Raw genomic sequence first — 19302 nt, 5'->3', positions numbered from 1 at the left:
TTCGGCTATTGAAAGTGCAATGCAATTCTGTTTCTTAGATGACCGGCTGACCAATCGACCACCTAAAAACTGAAAGCCACCAGATGTGCTTTTTCTGTCCAATTGAAGACCGCCATAGTTTGAATCTGAATATGCTTGAAGGAGAAAACTAGTAGAAGAACATACCTTTTAGTTGCTTGGATTCCTTGAGAACTTTGTGAGCCTAGTACCTCAATTGTGATGCGTCAAATGTTTCACACAACACCACAGCACTTGGAATAACTTTAAGAGAAGTCCACACTCACTCAAAATCGGCTAGCCCTCTTGTTCTACACATAGTGCCAATTTTGGTAGCCCATGGGGTCCTTTTATAGTTGTGTCACAATTAGGGTTACAACATGTAAACCCTAATTGACATGGCTTTTCATATTCCATGATCCATGGGTTTATAACCTCCATGGAGCATCCATGGAGCACCTTATGGATTTAACCAATCCAATAAACCATGGATCATTAGCCCACTATAAGAGAATTGATGATTTACACAATCAGCCCCATATATTTAATTAGTCTCCTTTTGACCACCAAATTAATTCTAAATTAATTCTTGATCAAAACTAATTAAATATTATTATTAATATATTAGAACTTATAATATATTAATAAACCATAAGTGTCCTTTCTCTCATTTAGTCTATCCATGTGTTGCAATGTCATGCAACCCAAATGGACCATGCCAACCGGGTCAAGTACATTCCAGAAATAGTTATGAACTTAGACACCTAATCCAATAATTGTATGGTATGTGGTATGATGGGGGAACTCACTAAGCTTCGTGCTTACGATTTTCAGTTTTGGTTTCAGGTACTTCTTCTTAAAAAGGAAATGAGCCGACAGGATTGCAATGCATCACGCTATGTTTTCCGCACATGAGATCTTTGGGATTATACTCTGATATTGCTTCATTATGACATGTTTTGATTATTGACATACTGGTTTTTGATATGGGATGATACTATGGATGTTTTTATACTATTGGTTTTATAATAACTTATTTAAAAATAAAATTTTTGGTCTTGATTTTTAGGATGTTACACAACCCTTGGCAGGAAGCAAAAACCGAGATTCAGCGGGTGGTGGAGCCGGAACAATAAAATTTGAAGTGCGGAACCCAACTTTGAAACGGCTTACAGCTACAAAGATGGCGGAAAGGCGAGCAAAAGGATTATGCTTTAATTGTGATGAGATGTTCTCGATTGGCCATAAGTGTGTGAAACTGTTTGGTATCATGATGGAGGATGAAGAAGATGTTACTTGGGATGATCGTGCTGATGTTACTTGGAATGATCGTGTTGTTTTTACCAACGCATACCCAGGTTTTGAGCTTATGGACAAGCTCAATGAAAAGGAAGGGAGTAATGTTATGAATCATACTTGATAAGTCTGCAAATTAATAGATAATAAGTATTTTATATTTTAGGAAGTTATCTTGTTTCCGTTTTTAATATTGGTAATTAGGATCTTTTATTATTTGAGTCGATTAGAACCTTTGTTTCTTGATTTGAGTCTTTTGTTTATCCCTATTTAAATGGTAGTCATTCATGAAATAAGATATGTTGGAATTTGAAAACATTCAATGGAGTAATATTAGTTTAATAACTTAGTTTAGTCTCCTGCAAATACGAGGCTAGGTTACAAGGGAATTCATGGCTTCTTCAAGCACTAGCACTGGTCCTGTCACGAGGTCTAGATCCCGAGTCATAACAAATTTGGTATCAGAGGCGCTCGTGATGTCGACACAACAAGAAGAGCAGATGTAGAAATTGGAAGCATTCTTGATCGACTGATGCAGTAATAATGCTCATAAAGGTTTTGACAAATCCCAATTTCAGGCTATAAATTTGGCGTGGTGCTGAAAATTAAAGCATTTTGCGGTATCTACTTCTACATCACGCCAAATTTATAGTGATGTATTTGTACATGAAACATCAAAGTAAGGACCAAAACTAAGAAGAGATTTCTTTAGGTATAAAAACTGAAAAAATATGCTAAAATTGGCGATCAAATTTGTAAATTACTTAAATTTTAATTAGACTATTTGTGTTGTGGCAATTATTAAAGGATTGGGTTGTTCGGTTATCCAATAGGTAATCATATTGGATTCTCTTTTTATTCTTTTTTGTTGTCAGTCGGTTGAATAACATAGTGTTTGGTGTAACATAATTAGGGAATGAATGTAATTGTTCATTCCATAGTTGAATGGATGGATCATTCTTTATGTTTTGTCAATTTGATAAAGGGTGTAGGGATGGCAAAAAAACCCGAAATCCGATTATTTCGGGTCGGGTAACGGGTCGTTATCGGGTTCGGGGCAGGGAGTGGGTTATCCTCGCCCCGACCCGACCCGTCCCGATTATATATATATGTTAATGGCAAGCATCAAAGATAAAATACTTACTGTGGAAAATCTTTTTAGTTATTAACAATCCGGTGTGAACGATCATTTTTTATGTTTTGACGTATTACACTAAAATTAAATAAAATAATTTTTAATATAACGTCGATTTAATTTTATTAAAGTGATTCATCATATTTTTAATTTAAAAGGGAGATTAGAACACATATTTTTTTATAAGACATCGGGGTACCCTAAAACGGAATAAAGATTTCGTTATGAATTGTTGTAAACCCGATAAGAAACCCGAAACCCGACTGGAAAACCCGAACCCATTGGGGCGCCCCGATAAGAAACCCGAAAGATATCGGGGTGGGTTTGAGAAACCATGCCCCGCCCCGTTGCCATTCCTAAAAGGGTGTTTCTTTTCATTCCACCGTCCAATGGAATTAAAAACTATAATATATTCTAATATTTATTATATAACTTTTATTATACTTTTTATTACAAATTTTGTGATTTTAATTATATTATATATTTACTTCCGAATGTTAACTAAAAGTTAATGTTATTAAGTTTTTACATTTAAAAGCTAAAGAATGTGGTGTTATAAAAATTAAATCACAGAAGGTTCCTTTGTAGATAAACTCGTTGTTATTGTTATTTTAACATAAAACATCTTCTTTTATACGGTATTTATGAATAAACTCATTAACTAAAACTACTAAATATCATTGTTTCTTGATAGTTTTCTCTGTTCAAATGTTCTAAAATGTATATCTAAATAGTTCTGGGGTTTTAAAACTCCATCACGCCTTTCAGTCCTAACTCGAGAGAATGAATCTGATAGTGGATTCACCGGTAGAAAATCCATAGTCTTCTACACTTCGTCATTTACATTTTACATTGGATTATCTTACAACTTGATTTTTCTTATGGTATTTGCGGTATCTACTACTACTTTACATCGTTTTTGAGCATCGTACTTTCAGAGCCAACCAACTATAGTGACCTACTTTGGTGACCCACCAAACATCAACAAAAAAATTCGACCCGTACAATTTCACGGCATCTTCTCTAGTTTTTTAATATAGAAGACATATGATTTATGAAATAATAAATATAAATATAAAGTTATTGTAATTCAATATTTATAATAGAGAAATTACAATTTTCATTAATATGGTTAAGCAATTTTTTTAATCAAGTTCATTTTTTTTTTTTCAATTTTAGTTGTCCTCGTCTTTGAAAAAGTTTGTTTATCACCTATTGATCGATATTTCGTTTAATAGGAACACTCTTCGTTCCATGTTCCTTACCATCTTCCTATTTAATCATCTCTTTAAACCCTAAAGCTTAAAATTAAATATTATAGCAACCCCAAATTAAAAGCAAATCCATAATTAAAGCTCACTCAAATAAAAATAAGATAAATGTTTGTTTAGAACTATTTAGGTTGTGTTTAGCGGGCTAAAACAAATTTATTTTTTTATTTATTTTATTTACTTATTATTTATTTTTTATTTTTAAGTTGTCATGTTTGACAAATAAAAAAGAGGCTTATAAGCTAGTTTTTTGAAAAAACTATTTATACTAACTTTTTAAGAACATTTTAAAAAAAATTCAAATATACCCTTTAATTTTTTTTTCGATTTACTTTTTTTTTCCTATAAAACATCTATAATGTACTTAGTGGTCACAATACAAAGAGTGAGAAGACAAACATACAACAAGCTGCGTCGTTAAACATTTTTCTATGATAAAATTAATTCTTTTGAAAACTACGTTATAGATCTAGAGGATATAAAATAGTTATGCATGATCCGTTGTATTTTATTAAGAAACTCCAACTGCATCTGGCATGAGGAAACAAAACATTTCAAAAGCGAATGGTATGAACACATATTGTTTTTCCATGCATGATTTCTCATGTTTTGTGATTTTGCATGCAACAACTTTTAAAGCAGCATGCTCCGCCTTGAAACCCCCAACCCTCAAGCCCACCAGAGGGGATACCCCTATAAGGTCCGCACAAGCATGGTTTTTTTTTAATAGAAAACATGTTCTTTCAAATGTCATTTTATATCTTTCAGCTAGTTTTACCAAACGTTATTTTTTATCAGCTAATTTTTCATACAACATCTAATTTTTTTAGTCATCATCTAGCTTTTCAACTAATACCTAGTACGCCAAACATAGCCTTAATGTTAAATGATTCAAATCCATTAATGATTCAGAGAATGTTGGATTTGTTAACCGTTCAGAGAATTTGATTCGCTCGGATGTTATTTTGTATAAAACTTGTTGAATGCGATTCATTTAGAGCTTACATCATTCAAGAAAAAAAAAAGGAAAACGTCCTACTCGTTTAGACCTCGAGTTCAACACAAATGATTTATGTTAACTAGATGACCTCTAAATATCCAAAAGAAACTTTTCTACTGGTAGCATCTTAGATAGGCAAATGAATTTGAAAGAATGAAGTTCTTTTGCCAACGTTCTCAAATTTATAATTGAAAATGAAACCCTCAAACAAAATAGATTGGTTTGTCATAGTTTAATTTTAATCAGGGTTCTTGAACATGATGACAAACGTGAGGAAGAAGATGATAAATAGGGATATATTGTTCATTTAGAAAAAGTTAATAGATAAGCAGTTAACTTAGATAAAGTATGGACCAAAAATGTGCCACAAATAGTTTTTAGAGGATGTAGGTTAAAATTGAAAAACTAATTTGATTCAAAATAAGAAACTATCACAAGGATCATTTTTGTAATTATCTATAAAAAAAATTAATAGAGAAAAAAAATGATCCATATAGTTTGTATTTTTTTTACTGAAATATAAAAAAATTAATATATATTTTTTTTATCATTCCTTTCACATCTTTTGTCCCTGTTGACATTAGGTTCAAGAAAGCAATTTGTAAGCTTCTAATTATTATCAACTAGTAAATGAGTCTGCGCATTGCTGCTGGTTTTTACATATTTTTGTTATGTATAAACCAATTATATTTTACAAAGTTGAAGCTTCATCGGTTAAAGTAACATTTAAAAAATAAAAAGGATGAAAAATGTTTTTTCAAAGTAGAGTAAAAAACATATTAAAAAGTCCATAAAATATTTTTGCCTAGTTAAAATTAAGATAAGAATTGAAAAAAAAAAAAAAAAAAAAAAAAAAAAAAAAAACTATTGTTTCCAAATAATGTGGCAACCCACAATAGTTGTTAATATATAGTAAATAAAGTTGAATAGCATATAAACAATAGAAAGTTTGGGCTAAACTTCTAATTATCTAATTTTAAAAAGTTTAAGGAAAATAATTTGGATTTGGAGATAGTTTGTCAATAAATGGAAATAGTTTAGGGACCAGTTTCATAATTTAGATGTTTTGAATGTTGTAATTCAATCACACGGCAAGAAGGAGGCCCACAATAGCAAAAGAAATGATCAGATGTGCATAATAGATCAACTTTTATTGTACAATATGCATCACGAAGAGTACTATTAGCTAGAGTAATTTATACTTTATTGTACAATATGCATCACGAAGAGTACTATTATCTAGAGTAATTTATAGAGATAAAAGTTAACTTGGATTTTGTATATATTTATAATTTTAGTAATAGTGCCTTTGTTGTTTTCGTGTTTAGATTTTCACTTAAATTTATTGGGTTCTACTTTTTGATTTTTGTGTTTGCCAAGTGTTCATCATATTACAACATGGACCAAAAACATTTTAAAAACTCTAATAAGCACCAAAATGTTAAAACTATTTGCTATTGACCTAAACCCAAAAAGAAAAATATGTTAAACACATGGACCTATTTTGTGATTTTGTTTGAACATGGAATTATATTAAATTACTAGCAATGGGCTAATAAAGACCATATTACAAGGACATAATAGCTAGAGAATGGTTATGAAGTCAAGTGTCGTAGTCCTCCTTATATTTTTTACGTTCGTTACAAATCCAAAAGAAAACGGAACAATGTCGTCAAAGATATATGTTTCCCTAGCTATAGTTGTTACAAAGACAAATCTGTTCTGAAATTTTCATCTGCTCAGATGCGAACGTATGAATGATTTCATAGTAAGGGTGTCACAGGAATTTTTAGTAGCGTCAAGAAAAAAAAGTTCAAAATTTTTTGCACTGCGTTCGAAAAAACCATGCGTTGCTAGTGCCACTACGGACACCATAGTAAAACCACCCCCGCACCTACCCACAAAAATAGGAGCAATCATTGGGTCGAAACATTTCTGTTCCACCACATTCCAGATAGAGTTATCCGTCAACTTTAACCAATCAATCACCGAGTTAAAATTTGGACTATCCAAGTTCTACAATCTACCAATGAGCTTTAAACAAGAAATTAAATATCCTCCTATCTTTTGATCCTACTAATCCTCCTACCCATTTAAATGATGACATATGTCATATTATTATCCTAAAATATCATTAAATTTCATTAAATGATCATTAAAAATGTTACACATGTCACAATTTTATTGGATAAGAAGATATGTAGGAACAAAAAGTAGAAGGATATTTAATTTCTCGCTTCAAAATATCCATAGTCATAGGGTAAGAAATAAAAAGACGACTCACAATCTCAATGTCACCATTGCAATTTGGACAATTGATAGTCTAAATCTATATTTTTATCAACAAGCTTCACGAGTAAGAATAGAATTAAGGATCACATACCAAATAAGATATTCAATTTGATAGCAACCAAATTATTTCTTAATTTATTAATTTCACTTGCCTAATCAAATTTATGATGCTACGATTGCTATTTCATTCACAAAAATAAGAACAATATTTTCATTATATTACGACGAAGGAACCCATTTGTGGGATGGGCATGTGAGAAATGAGAATAACACAAAACACATGAAACATCATGGCAAGTGTGTCTCACATGTGAGTCTTGGACATATGAGCTCCAGCATAATTCGATAGCAAAGCTAATTAAGTAATCTCTAAATAATATTTTTCATTTTCTACTTTTGCTTTATATTTAAAGAACAAAAAAGTTAACCAATATTTATTTTGAAAACTTTATAAACTAATATTTCAGTTGTAACCATCTTTTGTTTTTTGGGTTTTCTATAAACACACACTTACAACACATGTCGATAAGATGCACTAAATTTTGATTCTTTTAAAACCATTAAGTTACATGACTATAGTGTTACATTTATGAAACTGAAACTCAAATTAATAAAAAAGTTTTGTGTATGAGTATGAGTTTAAAACTTTTAAGTAAATTACTAGAATGGTCCCTATGATTTGGGATAATTTATGCGTTTGGTCCCTAACTTATTTTTTAACTCAGAATCTCCTTACTGTTTGTTTTTGTTACGTTCTTGGTCCCTACTGTTTGTGTTACACGTTTGGTCATTGTGTTACCTAAAAAGACTATTATTTAAATAGGAAAAATAGTGGGATATGCAAAAAAAGGTGAGAATGTGAGGTTGATGGTATGTTTATTTAAATAAATTAAAAAATCAAGAGCAAAAAAATCTTTTTAGGTAAGATAGAGACCATGTGCGTAAAAAAACAAACATTAAGAACCTTCCAAATTAAAAAAATAAGTTAGGGACTAAATGCACAAATTACTTTAAACCATAGAGACCATTTGTGTAATTTACTCAAAATTTTATTTTAACACGAAAGCTCATAATTCAAAAATCATGTCAAGTAGTTTTTGAAAAAATTTAGAAGCTTTTTATTTTTAGTTTTTTATACCATTTTATACATTTCAAAACATATATGTATTTTTCTTGAATAATTCTACACAAATAAAAGCTTCAGCTTTATGCTACCCACTACAAACTACTAACTTTCAACATTAGTTACTAGCTTTCAATAATTTTGTAAAATTATGTCATAACTTTTAAAATATTTATAAGAAATAACAATACCAAATAATAAATTAGGGTGGCAATGGGTTGGTTTGGGTCATAAACATGTTGAAAATCTCTACCCAACCTAGCAATGGGTTGGGTTGGGTTGTGTCATAAACGGGTTGACCATTTAAGTAAAAGAGTTGAAAATTTCCAACTCAATCCAACCTTTTTAGTAAATGGATTGAAATCGGATTGACTTATTTATTGTTTTTTCAACCGGACTTATTTACTAAACAGGTTAAACCCAGATTGATCCGTTAAAATTTTCATAACAAAACCTTAAAAATCAAATAATTCATCATATAAAATTACATACAATTTAAAAGATATAATAATTTTTCAAGATTGAAAATAATACACCAGTAACTTTATAGACCCATAACACAAACACAAATAAAACGTTTATAACTATAAATTTTTAATTTTTAAATTTTACCCAACTCGGCTATCACTTTTACCAACTCAAATCCAGTGACGGTTACTGACCATGGTTTTTGATAAATAAAAAATAATCTAAATTTAATAATCAACTAAATAATAATAATATATAAATATAAATTACAAAATATTTACAAATTTTAAATGGGTTGGCGGTGTAAACGGATCAGGAATTTCAACCCTAACTCAACCCATTTAATTAAACGGGTTGACCGTTTAATTAAACGAGTTTAAAATTTCAAGTCAATATTCTATTTATTGGGTTAGGTTCAAACTGATGGGTTGAGATTGGGATTGTCGTCCCTATAGTAAATAATGTACAGAAAAATAACACCCCAATTCTAAAATATATCTTGCGATAGAATGAGACTGTTGAACAATATATTTGTGTAATCTCTTTTGGTAATTGCTTTGGACCACATTTCATTATTACCCCAAACTCAAATTAAATATTGGTTTAATAATTAGTTGATAAAGGATTAAAGCATTGTTTGTTGAAAACAAATCAAAGCAAGGGTTATGAAGTTTGTCTCTTCTAATAAAAAAGAAACCAACATTAGAAGTTGTTCCTTTTGGCTTTTGTCTAATCAAAGATAAAAGAAGATGTAATATGTGACAATATTATATGATATGCGGGTCAAAAGAAAATACCTTTTCTGTCGAAAGTAAATTACAACTTCTAAAGCTATAAAAAATATTTTAAAATTATTTATCTATTTGATAACAATTTTATGATTTATCAGGACCATTAAAAAAAAAAAAAAAAAAAAAAAAAAAAAAAAAAAAAAACTGATACGGATAGAATCAATGGTAGACTTTAGTGGAAGGTCGGGGTAGCCCTTGTTAGTTGTTACCCTTAAATTTTTCTGTGCATTGTAAACTTTTTGAGAATTTTTTTTTCGTTATTTTATAAATTTCATGACATGTTACCCCTAAAATTACATATGCTACCCCTGATTGTTTTATTTATTTATTTATTCATTTTGAGTTTGCCACCACTGGATAGAATAATGAATTTTCTAGCATGATTGGTTTATAAAGATTGGTAAACACATAATGGTTCGTTTTAATTCTAAAAAGGAAATAATGTTACAAATGTTAAGAAAAGAGATATTTTTTATGTAATTTATTGATTATTTTAAGAAAAAGGTCGAATAGCCAAAAACTATAGGAAAAAGAAAAATGTCATTATCCGATCGAAAGTAGACTTGAGACCACTTAAAAGAGATGATGACATTGAGCCATTTATTCTCTAGTCTTGTTCATATTAACGTCTCTTTTTCAAGTTACTTCATCATATGCTTTGTTAAGATCCCCAAATAAAGGATATATAGTTATCGATGTTGATGGAGAAAGTTTATTATATATTTTATTAATAGTGATCTATAATATTTTTTAAATTCAATCTAATATTATAAGAGAACAATGGCCAATGGGTTATAAAATGCGAAACAATTGAAATTTGGAGGAATAGTTATCCATCAAGCATCTTGTTGTTAGAAATAAATTGAAATTCAATATTGAATATACATTTTTAATCTTTTATTTATATATAAATATTCATAATAGTTCATTAGCGAATTCCTTCTATTTTTATTAGGAATGGAGAAAACTTTCAAATATAGTATTTGAAGAATTTCGTTAGGATTGAATTCCTTTGATTTATCAAACCAAATTCATCATGCAATGGATTCTCAAATCCCGATTTAAGTGAATTTCATGAATATTTAAAATATTATTATGTGATAAGACCTAAATCCCTATATGGTTCTTTTACATTCTAGTATAGGTTTATTTTTGGATTTTTAGATTTATATTAACATTATCATTTTTTTTTCAATTTTAATAATTTATAACAGCTTTCAGATAAATAATTGCCGATCTATAAAAGAAACAAGTATTACATATATTTAACGCATGTTGCATTACAAAATAAATCATTTATTTATTTAATATTTACTCAAAAAACATTTAATGGAAAAAAAAGTTTATCACGCATAACATTCATACCACTTCGACCCTTAACGAATATTGAACAACATATATGATTTTACGCAAAACTTTGTCGAAATCTAAAATTGCTATCCGAGGTTCTTATGGAATGTGTCAAACTTTTTTTTTTTTTATCACTCTTATATCCACATCATTACATGTTTATCGATAGTGATGCCATTTAGAGTATAATTTGCAATCAATCATCTAGAATCTTTTGGAACAGTTTTGTTTGCAATACTAAAATAATCATATACATGAGATAAAAGTCACGACAATATAATCATAAGGTCAGTGTCCTTAAGTATAATATTAGACATCATAACATGCAAAATTAGCATCTTTTAACAAATTTTGTAATACCCAAAATCATAACTCAAGTACTCAATTATTTATTTTTGGTACAAAGAGTGAAATCAACCATGATGAAAATTACAAAATTATCCCCCCCTACTGTATTTGCTTGATTTTTTCTACAATGGTGATTTTTTTCGTTCGATCTCAAGGAAGTGATTGATACTCGAGGCTTCACTAATCACTAAACTAGAATATATATATATATATATATATATATATATATATATATATATATATATATATATATATATATATATATATATATATATATATATATATATATCGCTCGGTATTTCCCAGCACAGTATTTAATAATAAGTGTGCATGAACGATGTCGTTTTGGTAGACCAAAAGAAAGATGATTCGTTTAGTTTTGCACAACAGAACAAAACTCGATTGTTCCATAATCAAGCAACTCCTGGATCATTTGCTCTATATGCTCATCTTCAGAAGACTTGTACTGTTGAATATTCTCTACTTTACCCTCCCAATTCACAATATTCCCGAAATTGCCCCTGTTCTCCATTAACTCCTCCCCTGTATCAGAGCAGGGAGACCGCTGATGAGTCCGTTGATCTTCTTGGTTACCCACTTCTGTTTTCTTCGTCATTGCAAGAGATGTCATGTGGCATTTATGTAATTTTGCTCTTAAAGTTGCAGACAGTAGCTTTGAAGAAGATGACTGCGATTGCGATTGCGACTGCGACCCTTCGAAGTTTGTCCGCGCTCTTGTACCACACATGAGCCTAGCCGCTTCGTCGTACGCTCTTGCTGCATCCTCTGCTGTCTCGAATGTCCCTAGCCAGATTCTTGTTTTCCTGTTCGCACAAATGTAAAGATTAGAAAACGAAAATGTTTCAGAATTATGCCAAGCTAGCTAGCACCAAGATTCGGTTATCGAGTTTGCAATCAGAGGCATCAAGATTAGAAATTTACAGGATAGGGTGGCGAATTTCGGAGACCCAAGATCCCCAATGTCTTTGTCGAACTCCTCTGTATCGTTGTTGAGATCTAGCCATGGTGATTTGTATTGTGCAAGAGGTTTTGATGGGTTGTCGTGAAGGTGTTTGTGATATTGTCTGAGTGAGAATGGTAGGACTTATTAGGAGTTGGATGAGTGTGAGGACTGAGGAACGGCAGATTTTATATGGGTTCTTTATAGGGACTTTGGACACTTCTTTTTAGCCGTCGATCAATGTGGCCCATGTGGATGGAAAAAAATTCTCCGACAAAATTTCAAAAAAAAAAAAACTTGACTTGTTGTATATATGGTTTTTATTTGATTAATTTTTTAATTTTTTGTTTTTTGAAATTATTTATTTCATAATCAAAATAAAAAAAAGGATGTTTCTTTATGTGTAACTTTGCTTGTTTTCCCTACTCAGCTATTGTGGTCATTGAGGTTCGTCTGCATTTGATTCCAAAACATGAGATATAACTTCATGTTTGCAATGGGTGATTAGTCAGTCGATGCGCGAAAGCTGGTCGTGAAACCCTCATTAGGAAAGTTCTCTTCCCCTAAAAAAAACTTTGTTTGTTTCCCTAATAAATAAAATGACTATATCTTCCGCCATGACCAATTTTTCTTCTTATATAGTAAAATGAGGATAGGCATCAAAACTTTTATACCAAAACTCCGATGAGTGAGAGACAAACATATATTAAAGGTCATTCTTGTATGTAGAATGTCGCTTTATACGCTAACTACGTTCAAAGATCATCATAATTCTTTGTCCAGAATGAGAAAATGGCAATAATGCAAATAAGTGATCATTAATATTTCTTATTCAATTACAATTTACAATCAACAACGGTTCAAGAACATATTCTTGAATATATTTTGCATTTTTAAGTTGTTACATAACAATGTTGTGTTTTTTACGTACTGTAACCCTATATTGACAACTAGTCATCCTCATATGTACCCCGTAAGGTCTCATCAATGCCATTATTTCATACATATTTAGAGAAATTGACAACGATTAATGTCATAGTATATGAATTTTAAGCATTCCCTGGCCATATATGATTTGGTGCACACCGGGAAGGAAACATATGATTGTTTCGTAAAGATATGACATGAAATGACTTTTATGAGATTAATGAGTAAGATTGTGGATGACAATAACATCACCAATAATATGCCATGGGTGATGGATGGTTTGGATGATATGTATGTTAATGATGATGAATATGTGCATAAGTCCTTAAGGAATGCCAATAAAGAAGATGAGAACTAGGAAACATGAGGGTTGTGAATGTAGATAATAAAGAGGTTGAGGGGGGGGGGGGGGGGGGGGGGGGGGGAGGTAGATATGTCTAAAAAGAAAGGTAGTTTGTTTAATAATTTATGAGGTTTTCTAAGTTATCAAAAATATTAGTATGTTCGTCTTTTAGGAACGATCCATTGTCGATGAGGATTTTGACGGTGATAAGGATATGTCTACAGCTAAGGTAATTTGTAAAATAGTTATTTAGATTTTAAGTAATCAATCATATTAATATATTGTTATGATGCTATTTATGATGAATTCATCGTTGATGAGGATGGTGAGGGAGTATCGATAAGCATGCAAAAATGGTAGTTTGTTTAATAGTTATTCAATTTTTTTAGCAATCGTTATTATTAATATGGAATATGTTTTGTCATTTTAGGATGGATCAATTATTGATCAAGGGCAACATACAAGATACCAAAAAATTGTGATACGACATAAGTGCACCAAATGCATATAATCATACTTATAATTATCCCATATGAGTAACCATTGGTACAATGGATGTAAATGCTAAAACTATACATCATTTTGTGATTACCTATGATGTATTTTTGACTGTTTGAAACTTTTTAGGGGCTCAAAATTGTGTTTTTCGGATTTGGGGTGGCACGTGAATTTTTCGAGACAGTCTCCGAATTGGACGAAATTCGCACAGTGGATGTAAATGCGAAAACTATACATCACATTAAGATCACCTGCGATGTTTTTTCGACCATTCGAGACGTTTTAAGGGCTAAAAATTGCATTTTCCGGTATTGGGGTGGTGCGCAGACTTTTCGAGTTGAATCATGCAGTATCCAAATTGGACGAAATTTGCACAGTGAATGTAAATACTAAAACTATAAATCACTTCGTAATCACCTGCGATAAGTTTTCGACTATTCAAGACTTTTTAGGGGCTCAAAATTGTGTTTTTTTTGTTTTTGGGGTGGCACATGAACTTTTCAAGTTGAATCATGCAGTCTCCAAATTGAATGAAATTTGCATAGTGGATGTAAATGGTAAAACTATACATCAGTTCGTGATCACATGCAATGTTTTTACGATTGATACTTTTAGGGGCTCAAAATCGTATTTTTCGGTTTTGGGGTGGCGGACAAACTTTTCAAGTTGAATGATGCAGTCTATGAATTTGACGAATTCGCACAGTGAATGTAAATGCTAAAACTACACATCACTTTGTGACCAATGCAATGTTTTTTTTACCATTCGAGACTTTTTAGGGACTCAAAACCACATTTTCGATTTTAGGGTAGCGTGCAAACTTTTTGATTTGAATCATGCAGTCTCCGAATTGGATAAATTCGCATAGTGGATGTAAGCGAAAACTATACACCACTTTGTGATCACCTGCGATGTTTTTCCGACCGTTCGAGACTTTTTAGGGCTCAAAATCGCGTTTTTCGTTTTAGGGTGACGCATGAACTAGTCGAGTTGAATCATGCAGTCTCCGATTTAGACGAAATTCACACAGTGGATGTAAATACGAAAATAATACATCACTTTGTCATCAATTGCGATGTTTATTTGACCGTTCGAGACTTTTTAAGGGCTCAAAATCGTGTTTTTCGGTTATAAGGTGACGTGCGGACTTTTCGAGTTGAATGATGTAGTCTCCAAATTGGACAAAATTCGCACAAATGATGTAAATGCTAAAAATATACATCACTTTATGATTACCTGCGATGCATTTTCCACCGTTCGAGACTTTTTAGGGCTCAAAATCGAGTTTTTCGATTTTGGGGTGGTGCACGAACTTTTTGAGTTGAGTCATGCAGTCTGTGAATTGGACGAAATTCGCACAATGGATGTAAATGCGAGAACTATACATCACTATGTGATCACCTGCGATTTTTTTTAACCATTCGATACTTTTTATGGGCTCAAAATCACATTTTTCGATTTTGGGGTGGTGCACGAACTTTTCGAGTTGAATCATGTACTCTCCGAAATGGACGAAATTCGCACAGTGGATGTAAATGCTAAAACTATACATCACTTAGTGATCACCTGTGATGTTTTTTCGACCATTCCATACTTTTTAGGGGGCTCAAAATTGCGTTTTCGGTATTGATGTGGTGCACGAACTTTTTCGAGTTGAATCATACAGTCTCCGAATTGGACGAAATTTGCACAATGGATGTAATTGCGAAAACTATACACCACTTTGTGATCACCTGCGATGTTTTTTCGACCGTTCGATACTACTTAAAGGGTCAAAATCGCATTTTTCGATTTTGGGGTGGTGCACAAACTTTTCGAGTTGAATATTGTAATCTTCGAATTTAAGGAAATTTGCATAGTGGATGTAAATGCTAAAACTATACATCACTTTGGGATCACATGCGATGTTTTTTGGACCATTCAGGGCTTTTTAGGGTCTTAAAATCGTGTTTTTCGGTTTTGGGGTGGCACACAAACTTTTCGTGTTGAATCATATTGTCTCCAAATTTGATGAAATTCATACAGTGGATGTAAATGTGAAAACTATACATCATTTTGTGGCCATCTATGATTTTTACTGACCGTTTGAGACTTTTTAAGGGCTCAAAATTGCGTTTTTCGATTTTGGCCTGGTGCGTGAACTTTTCGAGTTGAATCATGTTGTCTCTGATTTGGACGAAATTCACACAATGGATGTAAACGCAAAAATCATACATTACTTTGTGATCACCTGCGATGTTTTTTTCGACTGTTCGAGACTTTTTACCGCTAAAAATTGTGTTTTGCGGTTTTGGGGTTGCGCACAAACTTTTCGAGTTAAATCATGTACTCTTCAAAGTGGATGAAATTTGCATAGTGGATATAAATGCTAAAAATATACATCACTCTGTGATCACCTACAATGAATTTTCATCCGTTCGAGTATTTTTAGGGGATTAAAATTGTGTTTTTTGGTTTTAGGGTGGCGCACGAACTTTTCGAGTTGAATCATGCAGTCTCCGAATTGGACAAAATTCACACAATGGATGTAAATGCTGAAACTATACATCACTTCGTGATCACATACGATGAACTTGATGGGTTTTATAGGTTATAAATCTATACATATGGCGGAAAATTACTTAACTCTTAAGTTCACATGCAACCTATTTGAATCTATGTTTTCTCTAGTGTGATAGAAATAAACTATGAACATCAAGAACCCTAAATGAACTCTTTAATAATAGAAATAAACATAGAGTTATGATTTACATACCTTTTGATTATTATAGCACATAACCAATTCAAATCCTTCTTCAAAACCCTTGGAAAGCAAGCACCAAAAGTTTAGTGCCTTTAATCGTTTGTACCCAAAACCCTAGAAATCCTAGAATGAAAAGGAGAGAGATGAGGAAGGAAGAAATTTCGTTCCTATGCTTCTTGGAAAGGTCATAAATAAAATTAAAGAGTCAAATGGTCCTATTTATGGTTCATGCAAAGCAAAATTTGAATTAATTAAATAATAGATTTAATCCTAATTCAAATCATTTCCTTATATACATTGAGGAACCCTATAAGAGTCTCCAAAACCGTCCACCCTTGGATGGTTCTAGAATTGTCTTCTTTTGTTTAACTATTGAACAATTACAATTCAACATTTGCACATTTAATTAATTCCATTTAATCCCAAATTAATTCTTGACTAATTATGATTAATAATTATCTAATTAATAATTAATTAATTCTAATGGATTTCTTATTAATTTATTAACCATATAAATCAACAAATCAATTATTTAACTATTGATCTCATGTTAATTTATTAATCACGTAACAAATTAACAGGTCAATTATCTATTTCCAATTAATATATTAATCACATAATATATTAACAAATCATTTCTCTCTCTCTCTCCCCTTATCTCTCTCTCTCTCTCTCTCTCTCTCTCTCTCTTTGTGTCCTAATATCATTTCTAGCTATTTCTGGTTATAAGGGCAACCCGAAAAGGACTTCATTTCTATTTGCAATTTTATACCAATTTATTTATGAGCTAAGACACTTTAATCCAACAGTCTCCCATTATGAGAACTGCATGCTAGATTAGGGCTAAGGATCTAGGAAGGATGCCTTATATGCCTATTGTATGATTGTGAGGACTACATGCTAGATTAGGGCTAAGGATTTAGGAAGATGCCTTATATACCTGATGTATGTGCTTGATTGAGTTGCATGACAATACTGACTAGTTAGAGATATGACAGCCAAATTAGGATATGCTTGGTTTGGGTTACTTAATGCCCGAATGCTGCTTGCTTTGTGTTTTTTGGAGTCCTAGTTATCTTTAATTATCTAGTAAACAAGTACGTTAAGTTACATATTACGAAGAATAAATAATTTCAGAAGGTTAGGTCTAGCCCTATTTCACAGCTCTTGTCTAAGTCTAACCGTTGTAGGGCAGGACCTCTCATTCGAAGAATTAGCTTGTCTTAGTGATATGTAATGGTATTCACGAGCTAGTTAGGTAAAGGTAGGCGGGATTTCTTATGCAGCTGATGGCGGAGAGTAGGTCGGAGAGTTACCCTAGGGTAAGCCTAGGATGAAATTAGTGCAACAAGAAGTAGTAGTGAAATGGACTTGGTGAGGTCAAGGAAATCCTTGAGGAAAGTATGGATAGATGTGGAAGGCAGTATGGGCCCATACTACTGAAAGAAGATGATCTGTACTCGAGTCAAGGAGGGTTGAGATAGAACCAGGGAACTTGAAGAGGGTGTGAGACCTCTTGAGGTTATGTATGACCCTGATGATTATGAGTTTTGTTTCAGAATGGTGGTAAAACATCAAGGAGCAGGATGTTCAGGGTCTGGGTCAGGTTCAGGTTTAGGTTCCAAGCCGGTTGACGACGGATTACGCGAGTTCATCACATCTAAGATTACGAGAGGCATCCTTGAGGCGTCCTCGGTGATTTTCAGGTTGATCAAGGAAGGGATCATCGAGCTGATGGAGGAGCGCCTCAGGTCGTTCAGGAGTGACATGGCACCTGGCCAGTCCGGGACACACACACACTCTCCTTCAAGGATTTCAGGGGATGCGGTGCGCCAGATTATCACGGGGTGAAGGACCTCATTGTGGCTAGGAGATGGGTTGCAGACATTGAGTCTTCATAGTTGAAGAGCTTCTGACCTGAAGGGTCGAAAGTCCGGTATGCCACAAGATGTTTGAGAGAGAGAGAGAGCTAGAGACTGGTGGGAGGTAGTCAGTGAATCGATCAGAGACCCAGCCATTGAGGCTATGACCTGGTCAGACTTTATGAAAATATTTCGAGATGAGTTCACACCAGCTGTGGAGATTCAACAGCTAGCTAGGGAGTTTCTTGATATGAGACAGACGATTGAGTAAGTGGCGGAGATTACCGCCAAGTTCAGGGAGAGGGCCTTACTGGTGCATCAGTATGCGGGTGACGAGGAGATGAGGAAGACCCGATACCATGACATGTTGAGAGCTGACATTCGGAAACATGTCATCTATTCAGCATGTCCGACCTTGGACGATATGATAGGCAGGGCAAGGGAGAGGGAGATTGACATAGAGCACCTCAGGAAGAGGAAGGCGGAGACTGGGCAGACGATTGGGGTTTCTGGGATGAAACCCAAGGGATTCGACTCGAGGTCGAAGGGCCAGCAGGGCCAGAGCCGCTGTGGGAAATGTGGCAGGCCACATGTCACACCCCCAAACCAAGGATGGCGGAAACGTCCGGGGGTGGAGGACTTCATGTATAGTATCACAACAACGAGTATAATAGTGCTCAAAGTAAATACAACCCTCATAAATATAATTGAAAAAGTTACACCAAAGTATATGTTTACATGATTCAAATCAATTACATTATGATGACAAAATGAACTGTTTAACGATTTATCGTCCCATCCTCAAAACGCTGTTGATTTCCTGTTTCACTGAATTCCTGAGAATATAAGTAGTTTTGAAAAAGTGTCAACACAAAGGTTGGTGAGTTCATAAGTTTT

At 32.8% G+C, this 19302-nt stretch overlaps 1 protein-coding gene across 1 annotated transcript; it reads right to left on the bottom strand.

Annotated features, from left to right (window-relative positions):
- Positions 1 to 11072: 11072 nt before the first annotated feature.
- On the bottom strand, positions 11073 to 12220 carry LOC145100389 (ethylene-responsive transcription factor ERF003-like). The gene is made up of 2 exons (XM_079037684.1): positions 12014 to 12220; positions 11073 to 11895 (listed from the first exon to the last, which is right to left on the bottom strand). Exons 1-2 carry the CDS (start codon positions 12094 to 12096, stop codon positions 11445 to 11447), a joined length of 534 nt encoding a protein of 177 aa, XP_078893810.1. The 5' UTR covers positions 12097 to 12220; the 3' UTR covers positions 11073 to 11444.
- Between the last annotated feature and the right edge of the window lie 7082 nt (positions 12221 to 19302).

This window comes from Lactuca serriola, chromosome 4, assembly GCF_051521515.1.
Source record: "Lactuca serriola cultivar US96UC23 chromosome 4, Lser_US96UC23_V15, whole genome shotgun sequence".
In the NCBI taxonomy this organism is placed as follows: Eukaryota; Viridiplantae; Streptophyta; class Magnoliopsida; order Asterales; family Asteraceae; genus Lactuca; species Lactuca serriola.
The sequence above is the reverse complement of the archived record's forward strand: the minus strand, read 5'-3'. Positions and strand labels throughout refer to the sequence as shown.